At 43.4% G+C, this 18,397-nt stretch overlaps 1 protein-coding gene across 2 annotated transcripts in view; it reads right to left on the bottom strand.

Moving 5' to 3' along the window:
• Positions 1-12,364, bottom strand: part of LANCL1 (LanC like glutathione S-transferase 1) — a 44,263-nt gene extending 31,899 nt beyond the window's left edge. The window contains exons 1-2 of one of the 2 annotated variants that reach the window (XM_070489834.1): positions 12,148-12,364; positions 8,840-8,957 (exon numbers count right to left, since the gene is read on the bottom strand). In XM_070489834.1, coding sequence (XP_070345935.1) covers positions 8,840-8,957; positions 12,148-12,228 — 199 coding nt within the window. In that variant the 5' untranslated portion in view covers positions 12,229-12,364. The remainder of the gene's footprint in view (positions 1-8,839; positions 8,958-12,147) is intronic. The other variant, XM_070489835.1, reaches the window with a different exon arrangement.
• Between the last annotated feature and the right edge of the window lie 6,033 nt (positions 12,365-18,397).

The following is an 18,397-nucleotide window of genomic DNA, read 5'->3' as shown; positions in this document are numbered from 1 at the left end:
TGCCATGGACCTTCAGCTCTGCAACCCATTTCCTTGTAGACCAGCGGCTTTTAAAGACTCCCTGCATGTGCAGTGGTGGGAAAGGTCATGCTCAGATGGTAACTCTCCGGAGCCACTGGAGACGCTCAGCCAACACCCAGAACAGGTCTCGACAGTCTGAGTGATATGGAGACAGAAACTCCCTAAACAAGGGGTGATGAGTTGTTCCGATCTGTTTCAAAAAACTGTTCCCTACTTGAAACTTTAAAAGCTCATCAATTACTATGTTTTTTCCTTTCAGATTTATGAAAACATAAGAAGTAAAAGTTTTCTCTCATTGGCCCCATGCAGTTTGATCACCTGGTATTTTCTAATGCGCTGTTTTGTAACTGTGTCTCAATTTTGTGAGTCAGTGAGCATGTGCATTTCCATTTCTTCAACAAAACCACACTTGTCTAGGGCAGGACGCCCATTCCCAGTGGCCGCTGGTACTGGGCGCAGTGCTCTCCACAAAGCCCCTGTGTGACACCGCACTGACTAGTCCACTCACCCGGTCGTCTGATTAAAGCCGAGCAGTGTGAGCTGCTGGCTTTCCAAATCCTCCAGGACTGTTAATACCGGTACTCCAGGGAGGAAACTAGCTGTGACGCCACACCCTTAACTTAATAATGTTGCCCCAAACGAAGGAGTGGAAAAGAAACTAAAGAGGCAAATGAGCACTCTGAAGATGTGTCTTCTTTCCTCCTTTATCTATTTCCAGAGTTGACTATCCAATAGGAAACGAGATTAAAAACAGAAAGGAGACATCATACTTTCCCCCTCCTTCCCTCAGTGCTCTGCGTGTACTGCTTCATAACTGTCCACTTGGGATGCACTCCTAGTCCTTTATCAGACCACCATCACAGATGATAAATCCTTCAGCACAGAGTGATTGAGCGCACGGGCTCAAGAATCGCTGTCTGGGATTGAAGCCTGGGCTCTATCACATACTAGCTGTATGATCTTAACCCATTTACTAAACCTCTCTGTGCCCGAGCATCTTTATATGTAAATGGAAATAACAATAGCTACTCCACAGTTACTGTGAATCGTGGTAATCATTACAACAGTCCTCAGCCCACAGTAACTACTCAATAAATATCCAACCCTGAATGCCCAATGGAACCTCAATGAGTACTGAATGAGTGGCTTCATCTCATCTCTAATGCCCGGCCTAAAGGGACAGAGAACACAGAGGGAACCATAGTCCCTTCCTGCTCCCTGCCTCTCGCCGGCACTGGTTCCTCTGACTGGAGAGGCTGGAAAACGGTTCCCTCCATGGCAGCCATGTGGCGTCTCCCCTGAACTTCCTGGGAGTCTCCCTATCCTCAGGCTCTCCCTTCCATCTCCTGTTTCTTGCGGTACCCACACCGTGGGCTGTCACGATGCTCTGACTGAGTCTGGGGAGGTAAGTTCAAGGCAGGGGGCAAGAAGGTCTAAACAGTCTGCTCTTTATCCAGCTTCACCAATTATAAAGTGGATATCCGGAGCCCTATCTAATTTCTGAGTTCACTTCTCAATTGCATCACAGGAGGCAGGGGAAGAGATCTTATTGATTGATCCTTTCACATTCTAACAGACACGAAACGAGTTGAATTCCCACTCTTTCCCCATTCCACCTAGCTGCGTTTAAGTTACTGTTTTTAGTTTGCACAGGTGGTAGCTAGAGTAGTAAGCTGGACACTCTCAGTTTGTTCATTCATTCATTCAACACATATTTATTTAGCACCAACTGTGTTAAGTGCTGAAGTTAATCGGAATGAAAAACGACAAGACACGGCCCCAGCTGTCTGTAAAAATCAAATTGCTTAGATATGGCTTCTTTCTTGCCCTCCTGCCAGTTCTTCTCATCTACCTACTCTGATCCTGCTCTCTGTGCCTCACCCAAGCACACTGGTGGCATCTAAACCCTGCTGTTGTTTCAAGCCTGTGTCATAGCAACTTAAAATAAGCTACAGTACAATGACATCAACACCACATAAAGTGCAGGCAGAAAGGAAGCAGGCGGCACCCCTGGTGCCTTCATGCACCTCGTGCTCACTGTGATGGGCGTTAATAAAGCCAGTGTAGATCCACGTCCTTGATTCCCTGTGCTTGTCCCACCAGCGTGGGCTGGCAGGCACAGGTGCTTCTCTTGAAGGTGAAGGACACTTGGTCAGAGGTCAGACTAGACATTGAAATGCTGGCTCTAATGAAGAGTGACTTAATAAGATCAAATTGCAAAGAAAAGACACCTGGCCTGAGTGGTTCCTTTCAAATAAGTCTGGTATCAGCAGAAACTAAGACTCGCAGGCTAAAGCTCAAAGGCTATACATTTGGCAGATGAGAGGAAAGGCATCTTGAAACACTTTCATGACTTGCATTTAGAGTGCAAGTTAATATTACTCCAGGGATTATGCTGCATATCCTCTTATTTGAAATGTTATCTAATACTTGAAAAGAGGAAATATATGCTGATCTGAGCCTCATTAACTTTGTAGGTCGGTTAGAGAAGACTGGGTTGCGTCTTTGAGAACTAAAGCCCCCAGAGTCTTGTATTTTTTCCAAGTGTGAGCTGAACATCACTTCCCTTAGGAATCATCACAGTTAGGAGTGGGGAAAACAAAATAAATGAGGGCCAGCCTGCCTTCCCTCGCTTTCTCACAAGGACTTGCGAGGTCGGCCACCACAGGGTTTACATGACTTTTCTACTGTTATCTGCATGGGAAGCAATCCTTTGTATTAAACGCTCATTTCTAAAGTAAGACTATCTCATCTGCTCATTGAATCCTTTATAATAACAATTCCTCACCAGTGTGTCATGCTTCCCATTTTGTAAGGCACTTTAAAACCCCCTCCCCGCTAGAACCCACGATCTCCCTGGGACAAAACCCAGTGCAGCCCAGTGGCAGGTGGCGTTATGCTCTCGCGAGTCCCCAGAGATCCCTGGATACCACCTAGGACCAATTAGTGCTGGCCATCAGGTCTGATCCTAAGGGGCCTCCATGCCTGCTATTTTTCTGCACCGTCGGCTGCTATGTGCAGATACACAGAACACTTCCTGATGCGGCACCTAAAGAACCAAATGCTTCCCACGCTGCGAGGACACACTGTAAAGGACTCTCGTAAATCTACCAGGAGAGGAGTAAGGCTGAGAATGAGCAACCCAATGCTTATTCCTGGCACATGTGATACATCAACATCATGATGCATTACACTTCAATGTACTAAATTTTGTAAGGAAGGATTTTGGTGAAACGAACTGAGGCAGTTCACTTAGAATACCGCTTATTAACAGCTCCAAGAGCTATGGTTTGACTTCAGACTATGGGTGATATTTCACATGAGAAGATCCTCAATAAGCCTTTTCAAATACAAGCAATTATGAGGAACAGCTTCTGATTTGGCCCAGTCAATACTCGATCCTGGAACCACAATGAATCTATTAATTCAGGATTAGGAAGGGGAAAATACTTTCTATAGAACAATGCTGGACGTTTCATTTTTCTAGCTGCAAACGCCCATAAATCTTCCAGGGTTTACTTTATGTCCAATCCCAAATAACTTTTTCCCACAGACTTTTAAACAGTAAGTACTCCTGCCTGGCTAACAAGCCCTGTTTCCCTCCTTCTTTCCAAATTCCTTTCATGTTTCATCAGGCTTATTCTGATTTTTTTTAAACACTTAAAACTGACTAGTTATTAACCGTTTCTAAAAACTTTGTACAGTCCGAGTATCATCATGTTGTCATTGCCCAAATTACTCCATCTTATAGCTTATGTGTAGATCTTCACTTATAAAGTGTATGGAGTAAACCCAAAGGGAGAAGCGGAGCCTAAACACGCGCACACATGCAGGCGCGCACACACTCCCTCACGGGGTAAAGAGCAGGGCTCTGAAGCCAGGCTTGCTGGGTTGAATCCTAACTTTGTCACTTACTGGCTCCGTAACCTTGAACAGGGACTTAGCCTCACTTTGCCTCAGTTTTCCCAACTGTGAAATGGGGGTATGAATAGTATCCATGCCATGGAGCTGTTCTGAGATTTAGATCAGTTAATTAATGCAAAGCACTTAGAGTGATGCCTGGCATAGAACATCAGTTACTCGTATACACAAACACACCCTCTGGCTCCTGTCATTCAAATGTCAATCCAAGTAACATTTTATTGACAAGAATCATGTTTTAATCTCTACTGTCCTTCAACAGTCAAATGATCACAAAACTACATATTAATGATCCTCATTCCCTTGGGAAAGAAAAATTTATTCAGTATATTTTATCACTGAAGTATTGAATTCTTGTTTTTGAAAATTAATGTATAGTAATAATTTGTTAACACTCAATTACTGCCTGAAAAATTGATTATTCATAACACTTCATTCCTGGATAAGCATGAGACAGACCAGAGTGACTTATGGCAATATCGGCCTCATTTGCCAATAGGAGATGGCTGTGAGACTTTTAAACTCTTTGCTCCTTTCTTTCCTAGGGCCAAGGCATTTTACCTCAAAGTCAGGAATACAGCTTGTACAACAGCTCTATGACAAACCACAGGCGTACTACATAGGCTTCAGCAAAAATGATGTCTGAATCCTATTAAAAACCTATGGTAACCACTCCCATCACTGTATGATATCTTCTACTTCCATTTTAAAATAAAAGCCAAGACATTTCAGTTGTAAAATAGTTTATAAAGTGAACGTACAGTATTTTCTAAAGCAATGGTTGCTTTCTTTTAAATTTCTACTTAAACCTATGTGTATCCCCCTTACCAACAAGGCATTCTGCACAGGGTTTTCTGAAGCACATAAAACACTGAGGTGCTCCAGTGGAAATTCTAGGAAGGACCCTGTCACTATCAGTCTCAATTTTTGCTGAAAAGATAAAAAATGGGAAAAAATGATGGGAGTCCAGATTTTCAGTTTTAAGTACAGATGCAACATTAAAAACAAACGGGCCCTGCCTATCTTCACTAAAACTCACTTTCAGCGTCAAGTGAACCACAGAGACAAGTCTAGGCTCAGCACAACTGAGGCATCAGGAAGCCGGGCAGCCTAGCTTGCTGCTTTCTTATCATCCTGTGGTAAGCAAACAAGAGTCTGAGGAAGGGGATAGGGGGCGCAGAGAGCTGCTTAATCAGGCAGAGAGAACATTCATGTTTCACAGCCTTAAGTCTAGAACCAGCTGTAGTCTCTTTCTAAATTTAAGTTATACTTACCTCTAGAAAAATTATTGGCTTTCCTATATTACTTTCTCTCTATGGCAGGCTGTACAAAGAGACTATTACTTATTGAAATGAAGAAAAAAAATTCAAAATGAATAAAGGCGTTTTGAATCAAAATCCAAATATGAGTTTCACTAGAAATACAGAGCAGGAAAAATATTGCTCAGCAAATTTAAAAATATTTTATAGACAAAAATTCCCAAAAAAAGTGGATGGAAGTTAGAGATCCCTTTACAGATGAAAAAACTGGGGCTTGTTAGCCAAATGACTCATGCTTGGTCTTATCTCAAAATCCACTCTCCCCTTTCCTTTAGTAATAGAACCCAGCTAACAGACTACATTTACCATCCTTCCTTGCTAACAGGTGACTATGTTCCAGCCAATGCAAAGTAAGTAGAATTGAAATGCTGAGTGGGACTTTCAGAAAGTCTTTTTAAAGGGAAAGAATGCATTTTTCTTTACTTTTTCTTCCTTCCTGCAGCCTAAAAAGCTGATGCAATGGCTGGATCTTCAGCAGCTATCTGGCCAAGACGTAGAAGCTGGTGGCTGAGGGAGGATGGAGCAGAAAAGAGCTTCGGTCATACTGATATCCTGAGGCCACTATACCAGCCCTTGATGCTGGCCCCTGGCCGTCTTTTACATGAGAAAAAAATAAACTTCTCACTTAAGCCACCGTAATTTTGATTCTTCTGGGTAGATGCAGCTGAACCTACTCCTTTTCCAAATCCTAAGCCTATACGAATCACAACTATCAGATCATACTTCTACCGGGGAATGAAACTTAACAAAATCGGACAGTAATTTAAAGTTCTAACTAACTGTAATAATCATGCAGTTTTCTCATACAAACTATGTAATAATATAACGATAACTTGCAAAATCTTTGACTGTAAACTGACAAATGTTCAATAAATACCAATGTTGAAGAAAGAAACAAAGTTCTAAAGATTTTCTACAATGAACTAGTGTCTCCTAAAGTAATGTAATTTTGGACAAGTTAGCAACAAGAGCAAACAATAAATTAATACTTAAAAAATTATGACCCTAAATTTTGTGCTGAATAAAGTTAAAGAAATATAATCCCTGTTTTCTAAAAACTATCACTTTTTGAAAGACAACATGGGATACACACAAAGTAACATACAAATCTATACATAACAATATAAACATTGCTTTGAAACACAACACCAAGTATTTTTATTGTATTAACATGTTTGTGAATGCATTTTTTCTTCTTTTTTGTTTGGTGAGGAAGACTGGCCCTGACCTAACATCTGTGCCTGTCTTCCTCCATTTTGTACATGGGATACTGGCACACCATGGCTTGATGAGCAGTGTGTAGGTCCATGCCTGGGATCCAAACCTGCAAACCCTGGGCCGCCAAAGCAGTGTGCCACTATGCCACTGGGCTGGCCCCTTTGTGAATGTGTTTTTTAGTAATAAAATTGCAGTTGTGAACAGATGACACTTGGTAAGATAGAACACAATGGGAGAAGGTACTAACATTGTGATTTTCTGTGGTTGAATCAGCATTAGTTTCTTACGCAACTCAGAGTTTTATCCTTTTCAGATTTTCTCAACACTGGCACAGGAAGGCATTTTACTTATCGAAACACTGGAGGAGACAGTCCATTTTATGTGGGAATAATGGCTTTTTAACAGTGCTTATTAGAAGACATTAGGAACCCTGCCTTGAAAGCCATTAGCAAATTTATCTAGATTTTATGCTACATCATAAAAGAACCAGCAACTGAAGACATCCTAAACTGCTTAGTATGCCAATTTGCCATTTAAGCTGTTTCCAGGAACCAGTAATGAGTGTCATAGATACTTAAGGATAAAAAGTTGAAGGACATTGGCAATTCAAAGCAGAGGATGCCGGAAACCCCATACTGCTAAAAAATTTAGACAAACTTGCATTTTACTTCGGAGTGAAATTTGTTTTCTATTTCCAAGGAAAGTATAATTTTAGTTTCTCAACCAGCCCTGGCAATAGAGGAGCCTGACTGATGGCTTTTTGTAACATCATCAAACTATTAATTCAAACTTGAAATCAATTCCCCCTCCTTCCCACCTAAAGCAAGGTGCCTTATATTATGTAATCATATAAGCTCACCTGGACGTCGAGTTAAAGGTTTAAAGCATTCTTTTTTTAATCAGTTACGGAATTAAATCTGGCCATCTGTCTCAGTCTCCTTTTTTGCCAGGAATGACAAAACAACAGAAACTCCAAATACATTAGGAAAAGAGCTATAAGTCTGTGCCTTATTACAACATGGAAATCAAGAGAAAGGTAAAGATAACTGTGCATTGTACTTGTTCTTTTATTCACATTCTTGTAATTTTAAATAAAGAACAGTAATGTTCATTAAAGAGCTCAATTATCAATTAGAGCCACCTGGAGCAGGGAAGATAATCAACGACAACTGTTGTTATAACATCCCCCTTGAAGGACTTTCATTTTATTCTCTTCTTAACATTTCTTCTGTTAAGCTTCTAAAATCCACAAAAGTCATAAAACTATGAGAGAGACAGCCTAATATTACCTAGTCCATTTGTCTTATTTCATAAAATATTGACCTTAAACGTCCCTGAGAGATTATGATTTAACTCTTGATTTTATGTGCCCTCCCATGCTCTGAAGGACGGACAGAATCAACTGCCTCTACTGACAGAGGACTGCTATTAGTAAACTCCTGTCATAAAAAACTCAAAAAGTGCAGTCCATGGATGACCATCAGCATCAGGACTGCTGAGGTGAGGCTTGCAAAAGGCAGATCCCTTGGCCCTGCCCAAGACCCAGAGAATTGGAATCTCTGCTGTGAGGCTCAGGAAGCTGCATTTTATGACAAGCACGACTGCCTTAAAATCAAAATCCTTAAGCTGAAAATCTGTTCCTTCTTGTCCACTTCTCAGAGTAACCAGGGAACCCTCAGTCTCTAAACTGTGCTTTCTTCAACATCATAAAGCTGTCTTCCTGTCTCTCTACATTGGGAAACTCACTGCAGTTCTTCAACTTTCCTTCTTTGGTTTCTCTCACCCTTTTTGACACCAATGTACTATTTCTTCCCAACTTTTCTCCAGCCTCTCAATGACAGGCAAACAGTGGATGCAAACCAACCGCAACGACTATCTGGAAGGACAGGTTCACGGAATCTACTTTACCCTGTGCTCCTGTATGGATCCCTGTTATGTGGTAACTCTTTAAAAACTGACACTTCTGGAAATGTTTTATTTCCTGTGATAAAGTCTCCTCACGTTTGTTTTATGCACTCTCTTTTGGGACTTTTTCCAACTCTTCTCATTGAAATTCCATCTCCAAATTAACTACCTAATGCTGAACATCACTTTTTCTCCCTACAAGTACAGCAGCCGTCCAAATTTGTGTCAAATACAAATGCTGTGAATGTGCTCACCCCGCCCCAAACTCAGAGCACTGCTGAAAACCCAGAGGACAGCCAGGTGAGGCCAAGAGCGAAGCTTCTCCTGGCAGCACTCACTCAGGTGCAGCCACAGGAAGCCTGTCAGACTCTAGCATCTGGCAGACCGCTCTGGGAAGGAACTGCTGTGGCTCCCCTCCACAGTGCGTATGCCAGCTCCCCAGGAGCACCTCCTACCTGTCCAGCCAGTGTAGGCAGTGCCATCCCGAGGATCCGCCGACTTTAGGCCTCTCTCCATTCGCTGAAGCAGCTCTCGAATCTTATTGTTCAAGCGTTGTGAGAACTCAGCAGTCAGCTGTGGATGTTAAGGGGAAACCAAATGTCAAAAATTATGAGCCACTCAATTTCCTGGACCACAGGTTGTCAAAGATAGGAGGATACTTAGTACTTAGGCCATATTTTCCTGCCTGGGAGAAGTAGACAATTATTTTATTCTTAAACAACAAATTAATAAAACTTACAAGTAGTACTATGCTTTCCTACTCAAGGCAGGAAATATTTTTGTTGTAACTTACATGTTTTACATAAAACTTTTAATTGAATACTAAAGACCACCAATGATAAACTGGCTTACAATGATTTCCAACTAATACGGATGATCTATTATTAAAACCAATATTTTTTATTACAATAAGTCATTTTATTGAATTAAGCACAAATCAGATGTTTGCTGTTTTCAAGCCACTGAATTTTTAGTATTCAAGCAGCAGCAATGTTAATTCCCTAAAGAAACACTCTAGTTGCTTTTGTTATTTAAAAAATGAGGATAAACATTTATAAAAATCCGTTTATACGAAAATGCATAAACATTTTTTAAAAACTGTAGAAGCAGCATAAGAAAAGCAAAACAAATGCACAGAGATCAGGAGCCTCCAGCAGAGCGGAAAGAGTGGACCTGGCATCAAGCGCCCAGGCCCAGCAGCGCCCGCAGAGCCGGCCTCACACACGCTGCAGGCGGCCAGCCTGGCTGCACCCTCACCCGCTAAGAGCCCAGCGGTCTTGCTCAACTCATAGCTTCTTCATGTTCAGTGACTTCTGTACGTCAGGATAATAACACCTGCCCCACCAATTCTAAAAGGTTCTCTGAGGATCAAATGAGATGGTGTGTCTCAGGTCTTTCCCACTCAAGGATGTAAATATTGATGTTTTCACTATTTTAAGCAGTCCAAGGGTCAGTCACAAGTAACAACTCGGACATGGACTGCAAGCACACTAAGGCTGGGCTGTGGGTTAGTGACATCCATATGAAGGCCCCAGATGCCAGGCAAACTGTGAGGCCCACGCAATCATTACGCTATCTGTCCTAAAGCAACTGAAAAAAACTTTTGAAAGTTCTGTCTACACTGAATCATGAAGTGTCTTAAAAGGTCACTTTGACACATCCCTCAGTAATTTTAGGAATCTCCTGCGATTCCCAGGTTTGGATCTGACAAAGCAGCAAAGTTTCAAAACAATGTTGGGATCACTACAAGGATACAAACATTGTATTTCACCATTGAGGATTGTAAAAACAAACCTAACCACCACCTGTTAGCACTGCCACCTCATTTTTTAAGAGGGAATCTTTAGGGCCAGCCCTGTGGCCTAGAGATTAAGTTGGGTGTGCCTCGCTTTGGCAGCCTGGGTTAGGTTCCCAGGCATGGACCTACACCACTCATCAGTGGCCATGCTGAGGCAGCAAGCCATATACAAAATAGAGGAAGCCTGGCACAGATGTTAGCTCAGGGCGAATCTTACTCAAGCAAAAAAATAAATATAAAGGGCATCTTAACAGTGAAAAAAGAAGGCAGTGTCAGAATCATTAATAATAATAAAAGATATTAAATTTTACTTCTGAAGATCATTTCTGACAAGGCAAATCAGACTCCCAGCCATCTCTGGATTATTTATTCTGAAGCACCTCTGTGCTCCTTTATTTCATAATGTGAAGAAGAAACACACTGGTTGACGGACACACTCCCATTATTTAACAATTTCTGCCAAGAGGTTAAGATTTCAACAAGTCTTGAAAGGTCTATAAATCTCAATGAGATAGAAAAGTGCATCTCCGCGAGGACATATCACCCTCTGTTCATAGATCATGGATAATCTATCCTCTTGCCTGGCCTTCCTTTAAGAGACCAGGAATAACGAGAACACCTTAGCCTCAGGAAGAGAGGTTACTTTCTATGTGGCACATAACTGCATTTAAGAAAGGTGACTTGCCTGAGAATACTGATTGCTTGTGGTGGACTACAAAATTATTCTAACTCTAGCAATAATTTGACGAGTCTCTAAAAGCTCCTTTTCCTGACAGACGCCAGAAAACAAACCAGTTCCTTATTGAAATCTGTATTAAATTAAGGAGGCCAGCTCTCCAGGGTCTGATCCTTGGCGTTCAACATTCAACAATTTTAGAACTGGTGCACTACTTTCTTTCCGGAATCTGTCCAAAAACCATGTGTTAGGCAATAAATTACATTATTTTTGGGCCAGAGTTTAAATTTATGAATACCTTTTTTCTCCCTTAGAAAGGGAGTTAAATTTGTAAGAAGCATTTAATTTACAAACAGCCTAAACAGTGAGCCAAATTTTATTGAAGGCTTCTGCCCTCAGGATCCATCCTCAAGTGTTCTCCTTGCCAAGTGAGCATGAGGCGGCCTGTCCTCCTGCAAGACAAGACAAACTCTTCAGCTTCGGGATCTGCAGAGCTGGGCAGAACGCACGGCCAACGGGAAGCCATGTGACCTCAAGGTAAACATAAGCAGCTTCGTTCGGGCAGTTCAATTTCGGTCTTCAAAGGCTCAGACTGACTCACTGTCTGCGCTTTGCTAGCCTTCTAGGCCACGACTCTTCTCCACCTTTCAGCCCTGCCGCCCGCATCACCGACCCACGTTAATCCACCGTGACGCGCGCTCCAGGGAGCCGGGCAGACGCGAGATCGCGCAGCCACTGCGCCCCACCTGAAAGGCTTTCTCATGAAGCGAACCGGCAAAATTAAAGAAAACACGTGTGGGCCCCTAAAGAGCTCACTTCCACCTCACTCATTCTTAGGGTTTCTCAACCAAGAGTTCTTAAAAAGGCCTGCGCGTCCTCTCGACAGCTACGCCCCCCAGGCCCGCCGTCTCGCGGGCCTCCCCGGGCTGGGGCGGGGCTCGCGGGCAGCCGCGGGGCAGGAGGGCCGGGGGCGGGACGCGTACACTCGGCGTGGGCGCCCCGCACACGCAGGCCGCCAGCCCCTCTGCGGCGCCGCCCGGCGCTCGCCGCCTGGAAGGCCCGCCCTCCGGCCGCCCGGCCAGCTGCACAGTTCAGCGCTCCGATGGCCGCGGCGTCAGGTCGTTAGGAACGGAAACTACAGGGCCCACAGTTAACATCCGCGAGCGGCAGCGCTCCTCGGCCTCGGCGCGTGCGAGCTCGCAGCGCACCGGCCACCCGCCTTCCTGCAGCCTGGACGGGCCCCGGGCGCCTCAGGCGCTCTTCACACCCCCGCGGCCCGGCCGACTCACCGCGCCCGCGGCGTCGCAGTAGCCCTCGGCCAGCGACCTGTTGTAGTCGGCGTAGGGGTTCGGCAAGGCCCTCTCCGCCATGGTGAGCTCGCGGGCCGGCGCCTACACGCGCCGGGAGGGAAGCTGTGCCGCACCCGTCGCCGCCCCTGGCACCGCCGGCCTCTCCCTGGCAGCCCTGGACAGCGGCCGCGCCACACTTCCCCGCCCACTTCCTGCCGGCAGGACCAATCAGAACCTTCGATGCTGCCGAGGCCCGCCCCCTCGTCGCTGGCCGTTTGTTAAAGAGACAGGAGTGTGACTTCTGAAGGATAATTTAATTCCCGGGTAGCTGGAGTGGGGATGTATTTTAGAATAACGTGCAAATATGCCCAATATTTCCTTTCTTCTCTTTTAAATTTTAAAAATATGGTTAATAAAACAGACTCAAGTCCAGATGATTCATAAGAATTAGAAATTTCTTAACTAGAGAAGAAAAAATACTGCTTGAGATCTGAACATACTCATATTCCAACTGCTAAGACTGAGTAAAATTGGGGAGGATAATGCGTCTCCAGAGACTTTCCAATATTTTTTTTTCATTTCTTAATAAACAGAAAACAAAACACCACCATAAGCAGCAAAGAAGAAGAGGGAGATAAGGTAGCCTTTGGAGATAACTTACGATAATTTAAACCTCAAAGGCACTGAAGAGGTGATATGGGTGCCCAAGGGACAAGACAAATGGAAACTGATAAAATCAGGGAGAACACATGAAAATGGAAGTTAAAGCTCTTAAGAACTTTAATCTGCTCCTTAGCCTACGTTGGACTATAATACTGTATACCCAAGCCCTTTAAAAAAATAAGGTTCAAAAGAGCAGGGCATCCACAACATTCCGTTTGGATGTTTGTCTCCGTTATCTGAAATTTTTTCCTTTCATTTAAACTTAGACCCCACCGGGTACACATTTGCCCCATTCTGTTGCTCAGAGAATTTTGGCGTCTGTTAAAAAGTCAGAGTCATTCCCTCTCGTCTGTCTTTCCTTCCCTCTCGTTTGGGTGAAGGACCCTCGCCCCAAAGCTCCGGGTGTTGCAGCTCAGGCCTCACTCCACCCGACCTTGGCCGAGCCTGTCCCTCCGTGGCTGCCATCCCACACTCCACTTCTGAGCACCTCTGGCTCTTTTCTTTGTTCTTTTGGCTGTTGCCCTCCTGGGGCACTTGGCTGCTTCACCAAATTCGTAGAGGCCCTCAGTGATCTTAAATTGGACACCCTTCCTATTTTAATAGATAGGTATGTGGAGGAGCAACTCATAAGAGGAAAGAAAAACGAATGAGAGGCATTTTATCAATTATTTTTCTTTAATTATTAAAGGTGTATTATTAGTTTATCCATTCACAGTCTTTATATGAGCCGTTGAAATCAGTGTGATATCTAAGTAGATAAATGACTACTAGAGGGAGCGAGGCGTTATAGGACCGTAGATTGTGTTTGAGCAGAAATGAAAGCAGCATGGAAGAGAAAGACGGGAGGAAAGAAGGAAGTAGGCAGAGAGAAGGAAGGAGCATCTTGGGCAGCTTGAAGAGCAGCCTTTCAGAGACAGAAGAAGTAAATGGATAATGTAGTGAGATAGTGTAGGGGCTCTCAATCTCAGCACTATGGACATTTTGGGAGGGAGGCTTCTCTGTTGTAGGAGCTGTCCTGTTCATTGTAGGATGTTTAGCAGCATCCCTGGCCCCTGCCTACTCGATGCCAGTACTACCCCACTCCCAAATGATGGCAGCCAAAAATGTTTCCAGACACTGCCAAATGCCAAATGTCGTTGGGGTGTGGGGGAGAAAAACTGTCCATGGTTGGACAGTTGGACTGAGATAGTGTGACCAAAAAAGTTTAATAAGATTAGATGATTTTATTCCAGTGTTCCCACTATAGATATGGTTTGCTAGAATAAAGTGCTGAAAGGAATTCAGGAGAAACTTGGGGGGGAAGAGAGAGACAGAGAGAGAGCGCGCGCGAGAATGTGTGTGTGTGTGTGTGTGTGTGTGTGTTTAAATCTCAGGTGCAGAATTGAGCTAATTATACTCTTCCATTTTTAATACAGTATCATCCATGCATGCAAGACCCTATTTTGTTTTGTTTTTTGTTTTTTAATCCCCATTTCCCACACATTCCTCTCCTCCAGAAGGCAATCACCGCAATATGTCTAATTTATATGTCCTTTGGAAAATGTGTCATAGATTGTGTAGATATGTATTTTTAATAATGCTGTAAATGCTCGACAACTTGTACTTTAGATCTGCCTGTGTAGCTCTGTATACAGTTCATTGTTTTAGATAATTGTATAATATTTTCGTAATATGTCTCTATCTCATTTTACTTATCCTTTCCCCTAAGGATGGGCATTGTTTTTAACTTCCACTTCACAAATAACACAGCCAGTAATATCCAGGCACATATTCTCAATGGATCTGGGTGTGAGTACTCCTGAAATATATACCCAGAAGAGGATTTCTGGAGCATGGGATGTTCTCATACTTAACTTCCCCAGCAGTGTGAGATTGCTTTCCAGAACTACTGAACTAGTTTATATTCCCTCCAACGGTGTCTAATATTTTTTGTCACTCCCGTGTCCTCTCCAACACTTGCTATTATCTAGTGATGTAGTTTTTGCAGTTCTAACGGACAACATGGAGACTCACTGATGTTTAGACTTTCAGGTCTTCGGTTGCTAATGGTGCTGAGCTTTTCTTCATGTCCTCCTTAGGCACCCAGTCTTTACCTGAGGTTTACCTGTTCATATCCTTTGCCCATTTTTCTATTGGGTGTTGCATTATTTTCTTGTTGATTTGCAGGAGTTGTTTTTTGTTTTGTTCTATTTTTTTGCGGAGGGGGGAGATACTCTAGATATTAATCTCCTTTCGCTTTAGATGTTGCAGGTGACTTCCTTAGTCTGTTAACTTTTTCCAAGGTGTTCTTTGTTGAACCGCAATTTTTCATTATGATGAAGTTAAGCCCATCCAATTTTGACATTGTGATTTGAGGATTTAGCATCTTGTTCAAAAAGTCTTTATCCAGTTGTAGCCTGCAAAGACCATGTCCAATATTTTATTAGCTTTTTACTTTTTATTTTTAGGTCTTTAATCCATCTGGAGTTCATTTTTGAATACAGCAGAAGGATTGGGGTCCAAACTTATTTGAGGGAGGGTATAAAATTGTTTTGGAAGTTCGAATATAGTCAAAGCAGGAGCAAGTCCTTTCTTGGTTAGTTAGAAAAACCCCAAGATTTGAGTGACTGGAAATCATATAGAACTGATTTATTTTCTTTTTGTTAGAGAACCGTCCTAAAGAATTCCTCTTTAGTTCTGACTCCAAAGAAAAGTGCTTGACATTTACTACCTGCATTAGTTTTCTAGGGCTAACTTAACAAAGTGCCACAGACTGAGTGGCTTATACAACAGAAATTTATTGTCTTAGAGTTCTAAAGGCTTGAAGTCCTAGATCAATATGTCGGCAGGGTTGATTTCTGCTGAAGTGTCCTTGCTTGTGCACGGCCATCTTCTCCCTGTGTCTTCACATAGTCTTTTCTGTGTGTGTGTCTGAGTCCTAATCTCCTCTTTTTATAAGGATACTAGTTGTATTGGAGTAGGGCCAACCGTAATGACATCATTTCACCTTAATTACCTCCTAAAGAACCTATGTCGGCAAATATAGCCACACGCTGAGGTACTGGGAGCTGGGACTTCAACATAAGCACTGGGGGGGACATAACAGTACCTACGTTTTCACCTGTGGTTATGGTGGCTGAACACATTTGTGGTTAAAACAGGTTTGATTGTTGATGATTTTTCAAGGACCATTCCACTTTTAATAAATTTATAATTTTTGGGGGGAAAATATTAAAATATTCCTTCTCTTAATTTAGGAACCTGTCTTGTGTGAACTCTCAGGAAGCAATCATTTTATTATTGCCTTTAAAACAGAATACCTCTAGAAGTCGGGGAAGGTTCATATCAAACAGATGAGGGGCAGGCCCCATGGCTGAGTGGTTAAGTTCGTGCGCTCCACTTGGTGGCCCATGGTTTCACCGGTTTGGATCCTGGGCGCAGACATGGCACTGCTCATGAGGCCACGTTGAGGTGGTGTCCCACATGCCACAACTAGAAGGACCTACAACTTATAATGTGCAACTATGTACCGGGGGGCTTTGGGGAGAAAAAGGGGAAAAATAAAATCTTTAAAAAAAAAACAGATGAAACAAGTATCATTTGAGGGCTCTTTAGTTCTAGTCTAAGGCCCTAATTTCAAAGTGTTATACTGTGTATTAGTCAGAGTGAAAGCTAAGTTACAGTTACAAAGAGGCTCAAAAACATAATCCCTGAAATGAATAGAAATTTGTTTTTCTCTTCTTTCGGGTTAGCTTTGCTCCACGCCACCATTCAAGATCACACATTCCTTCCATCTTGTTGTTCTTCCCTCTCTTGGTGTGCTGTCCTTGTCTGCAAGATCCCTGCAGGTGTGTCTGTGTGGGAAGGTCAGAAGGCACAGAGGAGTGCACCTCTGATGCCTTTAGCTCCAGACGTGGAGTGGAACCTGTCACTCCCCACGCTACTGCTTGGGGAGATTCTGGTCACATGGCCACCTCCAGCTGCCCAGGAGGCTGTGAAATGAAGTCTGCTGAGCTGCTGTGTGCCCAGCTACAGGGAAGGAAGGGCAGGACTGACTTCGGTGGGCAGTTAGTGGTCTCCAGTGGGAAATTCTGGTAAAGGATGCTATGTGTCTAGTATCAAAGGGGCAACGTTCTTCAGTTTCTGTGGTGTTCCCTTTGCCTCTGATCTCCTAGCAATTATGCCTTCTCTGTTTCCTTCTATGTATTCCGTTGAACTTTCTTTGATTGTGTCATTGACCTATGGTAGAAGACAGATCATAAGACTCCATAGTCTTTCTTTTTTCTGGAAAATTCTCCCCTCTCTCAAAAACAAAAACACACACACACAAAATCAGGCAAATGCCTTTTAGCTTTTTCCCTTTTCTCCTAAATGTCACATCTTTTGTGGAGAGTACTCTTTGCTTTTCAGCTCAAAGAAGTGTAAGGCAAGAGTCATGTAAGCCTGAGTTTGCTATCATCCTGCTGCTGGTTTAACGTCCAGCTGGGACTCTGTAATACGGAAGCAGATTTCTATTTCATTCAGAGAACGGAATTCATGGATTGACAGGAGCTATTGCCAGTGGAGGAAACAAGAACATACAGACGTGCACCATGCACATTACGGTGCACTTTTAACTTCCCAGAGACAGTACTTCCTGTGGTGCTGGCGGCACCTCCTTGCCCTCTTGTCAGAACTGTTATTAGCATGCTGACAGATTCCCTTCTCTAAACGTACCTGCTGGGTGAGAGCTGCTGTTATGTGACGCACAGATGTGCTGGGGTTTCCTTGGTAGATTACAGACTGTGAGTACAGAAAGTTGGTAAAAAATGTACAAACATTTAAACTATTTTTTTCATCTCTACACTTACCTTTTGAGAGGGATCTTGATCAACAGTGTTAGTCTGTGTCTTTATGAGCAAAATGAAAAAGAGCCTTTGTTGGAAATACATACCTACATTGTGTTGTTAAAATTATGCAGGTCCCCATTTCTCTGTATGCTTAAAATACATACTGAAGGTGGAGATGGAAAGCGTCTCTTACAGGATCCCTTACGGAGCAGCCGTCTCGCATCAGTGAATCATTCTTCAGGGGGGTTATGTTTGCCTTCATCCCCACTCTGCCACACAGAGCTCATCTCGGGAATGAGAGGGTGTCTCACCAAAGCCCTGTAGAGTGTTGTCCCGTTTTGACTGCTCTTTTGGAATGTCTGGCAGCCCTGTTCCCTGGCAGGGACAGTAACCAGCAGAGAGACCCTCCGGCTCTGGTAGCCCCTCTTTAAAGCGTCAGAATTGCCTCCCAGCAGGTAATTCTCAATCAATTGAAAGAGAAACTTCAAAGTTTTCCGAGATGCCTGGTAGCCACATTATTTGTACTTACTTGTCCCTTTCTATTTGCCATGAGAGGCAAGAGTTTAAATGTGTGGGTGAGTATCGAAGGGACTCGATCATGCTTTATGAGAAGAGGTGGGAGAAGCTGTGACTTCAGGGCGCTGTGGATTTAGCAGTGCAACTTACACACCTAGAAGGGAACTTCAAGAATTCAGCCGGTTCACCCTCTTACTGCCACGTAGGATCATCTGGAACTGACCATGTTACTGGTCAGCCAGGGACTGTGGTGCAGAGGAAAG

This window comes from Equus asinus, chromosome 19 (assembly GCF_041296235.1).
Source record: "Equus asinus isolate D_3611 breed Donkey chromosome 19, EquAss-T2T_v2, whole genome shotgun sequence".
NCBI classification, from domain to species: domain Eukaryota; kingdom Metazoa; phylum Chordata; class Mammalia; order Perissodactyla; family Equidae; genus Equus; species Equus asinus.
This window is presented reverse-complemented; position numbering and strand designations above follow the sequence as displayed.